The sequence below is a fragment of the Penaeus monodon genome, chromosome 42, assembly GCF_015228065.2.
Source record: "Penaeus monodon isolate SGIC_2016 chromosome 42, NSTDA_Pmon_1, whole genome shotgun sequence".
Lineage (NCBI taxonomy): Eukaryota > Metazoa > Arthropoda > Malacostraca > Decapoda > Penaeidae > Penaeus > Penaeus monodon.
This window is the reverse complement of record NC_051427.1, coordinates 7,772,738-7,785,237: the sequence shown is the minus strand read 5'-3', so window position 1 is coordinate 7,785,237 and position 12,500 is coordinate 7,772,738. Positions and strand designations below refer to the sequence as shown.

General features: G+C 37.0%; 1 protein-coding gene across 1 annotated transcript in view; it reads left to right on the top strand.

Moving 5' to 3' along the window:
- Positions 1 to 12,500, top strand: part of LOC119599035 (WD repeat and FYVE domain-containing protein 3-like) — a gene marked incomplete at its 5' end in the record, with an annotated part of 52,577 nt that overhangs the window by 24,831 nt on the left and 15,246 nt on the right. Inside the window, 19 exon segments of the mRNA XM_037948783.1 lie at positions 999 to 1,191; positions 1,489 to 1,656; positions 1,840 to 2,041; positions 3,257 to 3,461; positions 3,657 to 3,749; positions 4,104 to 4,332; positions 4,491 to 4,664; positions 5,041 to 5,220; positions 5,668 to 5,889; positions 6,125 to 6,296; positions 6,677 to 6,867; positions 7,418 to 7,671; positions 7,934 to 8,032; positions 8,241 to 8,379; positions 8,550 to 8,729; positions 9,107 to 9,271; positions 10,019 to 10,172; positions 11,190 to 11,424; positions 11,636 to 11,862. Of these exon segments, the coding sequence (XP_037804711.1) occupies positions 999 to 1,191; positions 1,489 to 1,656; positions 1,840 to 2,041; positions 3,257 to 3,461; positions 3,657 to 3,749; positions 4,104 to 4,332; positions 4,491 to 4,664; positions 5,041 to 5,220; positions 5,668 to 5,889; positions 6,125 to 6,296; positions 6,677 to 6,867; positions 7,418 to 7,671; positions 7,934 to 8,032; positions 8,241 to 8,379; positions 8,550 to 8,729; positions 9,107 to 9,271; positions 10,019 to 10,172; positions 11,190 to 11,424; positions 11,636 to 11,862 (3,482 nt within the window).

The following is a 12,500-nucleotide window of genomic DNA, read 5'->3' as shown; positions in this document are numbered from 1 at the left end:
GAGACTTGTCGCGAGGAATTAGAGATGGGCTGTGGGCCTGCCTGGAGACTCGCCTCGAGGAACCCCCATGGTTGGAAGCAAAGGGTGGATGCAGCCATGCACCCCCCTGTTGGTGTTAGCCCCTTGATGATATATACATATACATATACATATATACTTATATACTTATATACTTATATACTTATATACATATATACATATATACATATATACATATATACATAATACATATACACATATACATATACATATACATATACATATACGTACACATATACACACATGCATATCTATATCTATGTCTATATCTATCTTTATATATACATATATACATATTATATATATACATATGTATACATATGTATACATATGCATACATATGTATACATATATATATATATATATATATATATATGCAATGTGTATATAATATATATAATGTGTTTGTTTGTTTGTTTAATGTGTATGTGAGTGAGAAGTATGAGTGTTTTTTGTTTTTGTTGGGTTATAAACATTATAATATTAAGAAGTAAGATTGTTTTCTTTAATCATATGTTTTTACTGATTGTCTTTGTATCTGTATATAATCTTATAGTTTTTAGTATTGGATATGATATGTATAAAGTATTGAGATGTCATCCACTGTTGATTTCTGTGTTTGTGTATTTGCATGCCTGTTCCTGATGACTTTATTTACAAAAGTATCATAAAATGAGAATTTTTAACCACTGTGGAAAGCTGTATGTGGATGCACAGACTATGACTTTCTTACATTTTTGAGACATCTTAAAAAATGCAGTTGAAGCTATGTAAAGCTTAAAAAACAATCTGAGCTTTGGTTGAGAACTTGACCATCAACTATATTTTGATGCTTGGTTGGAATTACTGATAGGAATAGGTTCGATATTTTTGTATTTTTTATCAGCAGTATCAGTTTTCATGCTGGTGCAGTGAAGGGTCCCCCATTGTAAGAGAAAGTGCTCATTCCCCTTTTACAGAAAGGAACTTCCTGAATGGCTGCAGAGCTACCCTGTAACCCTCATCCAGTTCCTGAGATTCCTCTACCAGCAGAATGGGGATTTCCTCCCAGTCTTCCTGTCTGGGGATGTTCTAGCAGCTTTGGCCTCGACACTTTTCCCTTACACAGGCGCATCTGAACCCCCCAGTCTGACCTCTCCTGATGATGAGAAGGTGATTTGGGGTTGATGCTCTGAGGATTTGGCGTACTGTCATGATTGTTTATATAGTTGCAAGAGAGGTCTTCATTATTCTTAGAAAAAAAAAATTGCAATTATCACTGTATGGATACTTACTGATTAAAGTTGAACTGACACATTAATAAGAACATATATTAGCATGACATGTGTGATACAAACACAAGAGTTTGAACTTCAATTTTTATTCAGTTATCCTGAAAGTTCACCAAACACAATTAATATCTCTCCCATTTTATCACTAAATCCATTTCCCCATGTTTCTTTTATCCAGTTCATAACTAGTGGGGATGTAGTGATAGTGAAGTGTGAGTCAGATGGGAGTCTTACCAACCATCCGGCCAAGAAACAGGTTATGGATTTCCTGAAAAACCTGGTTGTCGACTCGCTGTCTCTACCCCCGGCAAGCAAAGGCCCACACACCATTGATCTTTTGTTGGAGGTGTGTTGGGAAAGGGTTCATGCTAATGTATCCTTAATTTTTGTCATTGACAAATTGAATTGATAATATTCTAAGATGTGGAACATTGCTACTAGTTGTATTTTCTTTTAACTGGCTTGTAGTCCATACGTTTGTTCATAATCTTTCTTGATTTTTCTTCATAATTTTGTCATTCCCAATCAGGCCACCCCAGAGAACAGCAGCATGGCCCAGGTGTGCGAGTTCCAGACGCAGCTGCTTGGTACCCTCATGGAGCATCTGCTGGATGCAGATATCCTTATTGGGGAAGGTGCAGCCTTGCCAGTTGTGGCAGGGGGTTCCATTCAGCATATTGCACCCAATGTCTTCTATCTTGCAGCAAGAATTGTGGACAAACTTTGGGCAGGTGAGGAGGTGCAAGAGGGAAATAGGGAGAAGTAGTAAAAGGAAGAATTCTAGGAAGAAGGGAAAAAAAAGAGTAGGGTAGGGGAGTATGGAGAAATGGTGGTATAGGGGAAAGCCACAATGGGAGGAGGAGCAAAGAGACAGAGGGAAGAGTAGGAGAATGAAGGAGAAGAGGAGGAGGAATCAGGAAAAGGAGAGAGAAGGCAAAGCTAACCTCTTAATCTCTTTAGTCAGAGGAAACAGTTTCTTCAAAGGTAGTATATTGTAAAGGAAGTAGGCCATTTTACATTACTGGTGATATCACAATCATACATATATGGCAAAATCATGATATGATTCTTGCAAAATGTCTTATATTTTGATGCTATATTATGGCATAACATCCACCATGTGTAATTTACAATTTCCTGTTTCATATGCCTATAGTGCTAAGATTGTTTGACATTTAATATTGACAACACCTTTTGATAGAGATGATGAAACGTCCAAATTATGCTTGCATGATAAATTAATAAATATGATAGACCTAGAATAGTTTAAGATAAGAACTGGAACAAATCATGGTGACACTATAATCATTCTTGTACTGATGTATGGTCTTACCTCATTGATGTATTAAAGGTATGAATGAGAATGAATATCTTCCCAGTACAAGAGATGTATTTTACCGGTTTCGGTAAACTATCCAAACCGGTAAAATACATCTCTTGTATTGTGAAGATATTCATTCTCATTCATACGGTTCATTGATATATTAGTCTAGATATTAATTACAATGAGTAAGCACTCCCATTACTTCTACTGGAAATTATTAACTTCTAGAAGAAATTCAAAGATCAGACGGACATTTTGAGGTATGAAATTGAATTTTTTATGATGTTTTTCATATGATTAATGGTTTATATCAAAGCCTATTAAAGCTTACCTCAAAAATCTGACATGTGATCACTACAATGACTATGATCTATATACTAAACTTCGTTTAATTTTCTACAGTTGATTTCATTTTATGAATAATAAATGAAACTGTTGATATATTTCAGCACAGTGTAGGATGGTCCCCACAAGAAAAAAAGAATGTTGTAAAATGAAGTAAGGGGAAAAAGAAAGAAAGAAAAAGTACAGTTAATTGGTCTTACATAATCCTATTGTATTAAGAGATGATAACTTCTCGGAGATAATTTCTCTTCAGTTCACACATTCTTACTTTCATTAGGCATATTCAACAAGGACCCCCATGAAGTATTTGACTTCATCATCAAGCTCATCTCACAAGCCAAGCGCCGTGCCTCTGGCATTAACCTGGAGTCGATTTACCACTGCCTCAACCGGACAATTCTCTACTTGCTCTCAAGACCAGCTGACTCCATTGCATCACAGATGTCGATCCTGGAAGCTCTTCACAAGTTAACAACTCACAGGCAGGTTTGGAGAGAAACTTTCGATCCTGAATCTGAGAAGCTCTTTCATTTTTGTCTTCTTTGTAATTCTCTGCTTTGAAAGGCCACCTCCATCAGTAAGTGGGAATTTCTATGCTGCTGCTTTTTTTCTCTTTTCTTCTTTTTTTTGTTTCTCTCTTTTTTTTATAAATTTTTTTTTAACCTCTCGTCCTGCAGAAGTGTCGTGTTTGGTGCGGGGAACCATGAGCCTGAGTTTGTTGCCTGTCTCACCTACTGCTTGTTGCAACTCACTGCAGACATCAAGATCAAGTGGGTAGCACTGACTGGTTTGGATATTTGCATCGTCTGAGCTGCAGATTTCTGAGATTCTTGAATGGAGATTTGTGTTTTTAATTTTTTTTTTTTTTTGTCAGAATTTTTATGCTTGATTATTAGGCTTGACAAAGAAGGACTGAAAATATAATCTGTATTGGTTCACATATACATTTTTTCCTCAATGTTCAGGCTTTTCTTTATCAGTCATTTTTCATCATAAAAGGAAGTGAGTACAAATGAGCTTGGACATAAGCTCAGTAGTCAGCCAAAGAGGATATCCTGAATACACTACAAAGTGACTATGACAATATTATTGCTGTAGACCCTCCAGTTGACCCAATTTTCCAGCACTGAAACCACAAACCGCTCAGTGTGGCATGTCAACCCTGTGGTGGTAGAGGAAGGAGTTGAAGTTGTTGACACCAAGAGTGAAGCTGTAGCCAAACCCCCCACAAGTGGAGGGACTGGGCGTGATTTTGCCGAAGCCACAGCCACGCAAAGCCACAACCTGATGGCCACAGCAGCAACAAGAGTTTGGGAGGAACTCTATATCACCAAGAAACCTGCAATTGAAGAGGTTGTTGATACTTATTATATTCTCTAGTTGAAAATACATTTGTTTGAAAGTCTTTGTAGATATTTTTGAAAGAATATTTATGTGCTGTATAGCAGTAATGATGTGCTAATGTTATGTAATGTGCTAAAATGTTGAGGATGATATTTATCTATTCTTAGGTGTACAAAGTGTCACTGAGTGCTGGAGGTGGGAAGGCTCCAGAGCTGTCAAGTGTGCGGGACCTTGTGAATGAAGCCTCACACAAACTCTGGTTAGCCTTCCTTGAGGGGGAAAAGAAGCAGTCCTATAGACTACCTTGGGAGATTCCAACCCAGATACAAAGTGTCACAAATGTGAGTACAAAAACCATATGATTGTGTTTTATTGATTTACTTACACACACACACACACACACACACACACACACACACACACACACACACACACACACACACACACACACACACACACACACACACACACACACACACACACACATGTGAATATATATTATTTATCTATTTATTTATTTACTTTTTATTTGTACTTGTATAAATATAGATACCTTAATAAATAAAAAGAAAAAAAAAAATGTCCATTTCATTGAAGTTTTGGAAATTCACTTGTCTTTTGATACACCCAATTTAAACATAGGTAGTGTTTTCATGCAGTTGTATGCACACCTTTTAAGTTTAAATTTATCCTCATAATTTAATTTAATGTATGCAGAAGCTACAGAAGGTGACTGGAGGCCTGACAAGGCTGGCATCAAGGACAAAAGGGCGAAGGGAAGACAGCATTGTTACCCGCAAGATCAACATGCCGATGTCAGATGTGCAGATGGCTACTTTCACCCATATCTCCATCATTGGGGATCTAGTGGACCTGCAGCACAGGCAGTACCTGCAGGTGAGCTTTATTGATTGTGAACCATTAAGTGTCCACGGTGATTTCATAATTTAGTTTATTTATTTTACATATATAAGTAGTTCCATAGACTTCAATCACCATTGAATCATTTAGTAAGACTATGTAACCTCTCCAGTTTATGGTGTTCCTTGAATTTTAAAGAAGTATTTATTTGTTGTACTATAATTATTGTTATTAACTTATAAATATAGAACCTATTTCCTAAATATTCAATAAATGTAGTAAATAGAAATGTTAGGTATACCTATTAATTGATTCATAGGTGACTAAGCACTTTGGAGCCATCTGTGTATAAAAGGAAAATGAAACAAAATTATAGTGGGAAATGTACACATGCACACCTAGCATCAGCAGGTGAACTGTAGATACATTATAAATGCCTTTTTACCTTTGAAAGAGGGCCTGAAGTCAAGACTTCCATTACAGAAACAGAAACACATGGCAAGCTATGTTTGGGAGTCATGGGAGAGATGTGAGAGGGAGCTGACAAGGGAACGGGGACTTTGGGGTCCCATGAAGGGTTCACGGCTGAATAAGTGGATCCTAGATGCAACAGAAGGACCTTGTCGCATGAGGAAGAAGATGGTCCAGAACAGGCACTTCTACAAGCACTATCCTTTCAAACCCCAAACAGAGAACTACGAAAATGTGAGTTTTTTTGTGGTTTAGATAATTTTCTTTTTAAGTATTTTTTCTAGCAATGTTGAGTATTTTATCATCAAAGCCACATGCTTCATCACATGTCTGTTCATCACTTTTTTTTTTTCTTGTAATCACAGAAAATTATAAAGTGTTAATTTATTGTCTTGAGACTTCATAGAAAACTGTACACACACAAAGTGCTATCCATTTATTGAATGTTCATCTTTATGTCCATTCATAGCGTCACCTTAAGTACAAAGTGGCCACAAGTTTTGACAGCAAGGAGTATGCAGAGAGACGACGCCCCGAAGGTCTCACAGATCTTGAGGTGCATGAAAAGGAACCAGTCATTGAGGAGGAGACAGCCAACCTTGAAAACGAGAGCTTTGCAGGAAGAGAAGTGTCTGATATAGGTAGGAACTTTGGGAGTTGGCTTAGAAGAATGGCTTTTCAACTTGTGTCTTGCTTCAGATTATGGGCCCATCAAAAAAAAAAAAAAAAAAAAAAAAAAAAAAAAAAAAAAAAAAAGTGGACCATCTCCTTTTTTGAGTAATAGAGACAAGTAGACTTTGGGTCTGAATTATATTTCTTACAGAAAGACTTTAAGAACTCGTATAGCATAGTACATGTAATATAGTTATAGCACATTCTTTTGTGGAGACTCAGTTTACTAGATGTGTTGAATGTCCATTTTGTATTTTTGTCCCAAAAAAGAATAGAAAAAAAGTTTCACAATAACCAATTTTTTTTGTAAGAACTACTAATAGTGTTATGAATCTTCCCTTCACACTAGATGTCCAGGGGCTGCAAGGTGCGATTGTGAAGAGTGGAGGCCTAAATAACAGAGCAGCTTCTGAGGCTGATGATGAAGGGGACACCCTAGACATTGGTGAAATGGTGGGCCAGGATTCCAACACGCCCACAGATGACTCCCAAAATCCTGATAACCAGACACTCTTAAGGCTGTTAGACTATGGTGAAAAGGTAAAGGAATGATGTTTAGTTCAAGTAATTTGAATCATTGTATTAACATTCTTGTCTCACATTTTTTCTTCCATTTCTCTGCATAAATATTTTTTGTTATTTATTGGTGATATTCTTTCTTAAATGGTTAATCCTGTTGTGAGCAAGACACTAAATGCATAATTGAGTCATGTATTTTTAATTTTTATTCTAGTGCTTTTTCTGTATTACATGGTACAAGGAAAAAGTAGATCTTTTATTGCAAAACATTTTACCAGAAAGTAGTTCACTAACTCGTGTGATTGTTGTCTTAACCCAATGCCACCGGGTGGTTTCCCAATATGAAAACCCTCTCTCCTGGGTTGAGTTCATAGTAGCCTGGACCCCACTGTCGGGGAATGTGTCTTCACTATAGCGTATGCGGCATGACCGGCGCAACATTGTCATGCATACACATGCTACCTGGAATATAGTCCAGGCATGCAATGGCATGTACATACATGCCATCTGGTGGCAACAGGTTAAAAACAAACATTTTAATTCAAATATCACTATCTTTGTATTGGTCCAGATCAGCCACATGTTCAGATGTGCAAGGATTCAGGGTCTGGACACTATCGAGGGGCTGCTGCTCTTTGGCCGTGAGCACTTCTACATTGTGGACGGATTCACCCTCCTCAAGTGCCGGGAGATCAGGGACATTGCCTCACTGCCTGAGGGGACGCACGAGCCCATCATCCCTTCAACCAACCCCATGACCAGCCTGGAGCACCATGCATGCTCCAAGTTCCATTATGATGAAATCCGGGAAGTGCACCAAAGAAGGTGAATATAAACAGCCTAATGATTATATAGTATAATTTATTATTATTTCTAAAGGGGTCTTTGATTTTGTAGAACTTTTCTACTTTGTTTTATTTTCTTCTTTGTGGTGTGGGGTTTGTTATAAAGTTTGTAGAAGGTCTGTAAATGATTGAAGATCACATAAAAGATGCTATAATTATTTACTTCAAATTTCATGACATCATGATGCCCACTTCAATTTCATTTATCAGGTGATATTAATTCCTGGTTCTTTTATTTTCAGATACTTATTGCAACCCATTGCTCTGGAGATTTTCTCATCTGATGGCAGAAACTACTTACTTGCCTTGCCTAGGAAACTTCGTAATAAAATATATCAGAGGTATATTATGGAAATCATTAAGTTATTTTTTTTATTGTTACATATCTTTATTTATATTATATCTTCATTAAGGTCCATGATTATTACTTCTTGGAATATAATATAGATCATTAGTGGAAAGTTAAACAAATCAGTTTAAGAGTACATAAGTTATGTGGAACTTTAAAGTATTTAGATGAACTGAATTGTAAAATATTCTCTTCTCCAGACTGATGGTAGTCTGCACAGGCCTGGCAGACAATGCACAGCAGTCTGTTGAAGGCCAGAGGCGGTCTGCAAGTGTAGAGCAGGCTGGAGGTCTGTTCTCATCTATAATTGGAGAAACTTCTGTCACACACAGATGGGTGGTAAGTTAGCTTTTTTAGAAAGTGGATTGTAGTATGCAAGTGATGGTTCTACAGCAAGTTTTGATAAATTTTGTTTTGAAAGAATCTGTTTGTTACAATTTATAACAGCTCTTTGTATTTTCTAAAACAAACCTTCTCGTTGAAAGTAACTGAAACCTGCTGTTTTCCAGCGTGGTGAAATCAGCAACTTCCAGTACCTTATGCACCTGAACACACTGGCTGGTAGGTCATACAATGACCTGATGCAGTACCCGATCTTTCCTTGGGTCCTAGCCGACTATGCATCTGAGGAACTAGACCTGACGAGCTCCATCACCTTCAGGGATCTTTCTAAGCCTATGGGGGCACAGGTCAGTGTTGTCTTTCCCTTTCTCATAGCTTTACTTTTAGCCTTCTTATCTCATCCAGTTTTTAATCTCCCAGTTTTTTTTTTAGTACTTTACTTTTTCTTTGATTATTTTTATCATTTTATTTTGTACATTTCTTGTAATCTCTTAGTTAGCTTGGTTTTCCTTCTTTATATTTTATTTCTGTTTTACAGCTTTTTTCTCTTTCATTGTTTTCTCTTCCTATATCCTTTGTTTTCCTTGTTCATTTCCCATTTTTACCTGAAATTCAGATGTTTCTCTGATTGTCCTATTTTATTAAGAAGAAAATATATACAGAAATAGCTTTTTAGCATTATCAGACCTCTGACCCCTTTCCTGACCCTGCCACTGCCCTACAGACCCCCGAAAGGCTGGAGCAGTTTGCCAAGCGCTATCGGGAGTGGGATGACCCTTCTGGCGAGACCCCACCCTACCACTATGGCACCCACTACTCCTCAGCCATGATCGTCTCTTCCTACCTCGTCCGGATGGAGCCCTTCACTCAGCATTTTCTCAGGTTACAGGTAAGTTTAGGATTGTTTATAATTTTTTTCACCTTTATTTTTTTCTACCACAGCTTGATCGATATTGTAACATCCTTGAACTATAAGTCTATGACAAATAAAGATTCAATTGCTATTTTTTTGTTAGATGGGATTGGTTTTGAAATTTATTGTGGAATAGTTATCTTGTTTGTCATTTTATTTGGCTACTAGTAACACTTGTTGTTAACCCTTTGAAGGAAATATGTATGCTTAGATTTGGTTTACTGCTTCATGCAAGAAGTGGATTTACTTCACAGTCCGAGGGTAGTATATTCCATGTTTATTTTAAATGGTTCTGGGGAAGCATCATAAGGTATACTTACTTTGAGCAACAACACAACTTAACAAGTGATTTAGAAAAGAACAACAAAAAAACAAGCACAAAAGTCTGTGAAGAATATTATTCAAACAACAAAATTTATCAGTTCTTTGGAAATCCAAATCATGAAAAGGATATTATTTAAATGTCTGTTAATTATTGCTAACTGTTTTATTGCCATAGTCCCTTAATTCCCTTAACATATTTCTGCTTTTTTGATTGGGTTCACAGATAAATGTAGATATTACATTTTGCTCTTTGTCTTTTATTTGTCAGTAACAGGTTTACGAAGTTGCAGTTAATATTTACTACCAGTAGATATTAGTAGTACCCATGTAATTGAGAAATCAATATCTCTTAATTTTGTTTGCTTGACCTTTCAATTTAACTCTTGGATATTCTTCCAGGGTGGCCACTTCGACTTGGCTGACCGTATGTTCCACAGCATGAAGGAGGCGTGGCACTCTGCCTCGCGTAACAACATGGCTGATGTCAAGGAGCTCATTCCTGAGTTCTTCTATTTACCTGAATTCCTCATCAATTCCAATAGATTTGACTTAGGTTAGTGGTAAATTTTTGTTTGACTCCTAGAGTCTTTGAATATACATTTTCAAGCCTTGCTCAGGTTCTTTATTATATAAGGGTTGTTGAGTGAACATGTGATATGATAAGTAGTTAACCCCTACAATCTGGGTGACGTGACCATCATGTCATGGAAAAATTTGGCTTCAGTGATGGGTGACATGAACAAGGGAAAATTTAGTTATGGGCCGAGGTGACATGAACTTTACATTGTGAGCATTTTGGCTGAAGGCCAGGGTGACAAGAAAGACTGGTGATGAATGTACAAAGCTCTTGGAGGGTAATTAGAGTCACTTGATGTTTAGGAAGGGGCTTTAGCATTATTTCCATCCACAAATGAGTGTCAAATGTAATGTCAGTGAGCCATGACAGGAAGAGCACTGGGTCCATTTCCATGCTTAGGATCCTATCAATGACTGCCATAATACTGAATATTATGAAAAATAAAAAAGATAACACAAATAACAAAATGTTACTTATTGATATTATTATTACACAAAGTTATAGACTACCTAGAGAGATGCTATGGAGTCTGTGCAGGGGAAACAGTCTATTACCATCTGCATAAATCACATCAAAAGACAAATATAGACATTGGAAAATTGCAAAATAGCTAAAAATGCTTATGCTGGAAAAAAAAAATGACAAAGGTGAGGCATAGACTCTTGTCACTACATGCTAATGTTCATTTGGGCCCTGCCTACAAGATGTTCACCCAGCTGAGTGTCCACTTATGTAAGCCCAATGCTTATATTTTGGGCCACATAACGGCAATGAAGCATTCGGATCCAATGGGATAAAGTTTTTGGTGCAAATTTTCAAACAGATAATTTGGCTACATTTGGCTCTATTATACTTTATTTGGTATTCCACTCTATAGTATTATTGTTTTCTAAGTTTCACTTCACTCTGTTGAAGCAGAACTGAATTTACATCAAGAAGCTACTCCAGTTATTTAGTTATAATTGATCAAAAATATTCATATTCTCTTCCTAGGTTGTAAACAGAGTGGGACACAGCTAGACGATGTCGTGCTCCCCCCATGGGCTAAAGGAGATGCACGGGAATTCATTCGTTTGCACAGAGCAGCCCTGGAGTGTGACTATGTCTCAGCACACTTGCATGAATGGATTGACCTGATATTTGGGTACAAGCAGCAAGGACAGCCTGCAGTCGAGGCTGTTAATGTCTTCCATCACCTCTTCTATGAGGGAAATGTGGATATTTACAGGTAATGGAATAATTGGCTAAAGATAAAGAAGTATTGAATAATTTTTTTCTTCTTTTCTTTTCTGTTTTTTATCTTTTACAAGTGACTTGTTGGATCCAAAGTTTTTTTTAAAGATCTGTTTTCACATTCAGGTTCGAAAACAAGGAGGTATAAATAATGATAAGGTTTCTTGTAGCTGATATAACTTCATGAGACATGTGTGTCCCCACAGCATTGATGACCCACTGAAGAAGAATGCAACCATTGGCTTCATCAACAACTTTGGCCAGATTCCCAAACAGCTCTTCCGCAAGCCCCATCCTTGTAAGAAGCTCTCAGGCCAGCGTACCTCGCTGATCGACGGTGGACCTCTCTCTCAGGCTCCATCTGTTACACCTCTTGAGAAGGTCTTTTATCAGAATTTGGATAATCTGAGGCCTACAATGCAGCCTGTCAAAGGTTAGCCTATATCTCACTGGTGTGATTTTTGTTGAAGGTTTCAGGTTCTTGCTCCAATTGTTGATGCCTCAAAGATAGTTGTCTTGAGCTCTTTTTAACCCAATATCCCCTTTAGATTTTAGTGAGTTTTGTTACATACAGATGGCTCCATGTGTGCTCAGCCAGCTGTAGGCCCTAGTGACTGATCCTGATTTCCCCATTCCTTAAATTGGCAGGAAAATGTGTTTTCTTTCCAGTACTGTTAATATTGACATTGTTATCATTCTTATTGCTATTATGATAATTAAATTGTTATTATAATATTAATGACATCATAGACAATAAAATAATAGAAATAAAGCTTTCAAAAAATGAAGGAAAAGGATAAACAGATGAGATAGGTAAGACTAATAGCTTACTCCATGGTGACTAAGCACTTGTAGAGCCATCTATGTGTAAAGACAATAGATAAGCTTTTATTACAGTGGACATGGTATTGTATTCTTGCCACCTGCTGACATTGGGTCAAAATGGTAGTAGTACATATATCATTATTTAATATCTTACATATGTATATTCTTCCTTAAAGTTTTTGGCATTGGTTTGTGCCTGCATTCAGTTTAGAGTGATTGCTTTTGCAAGATAAACAGTAATTTACC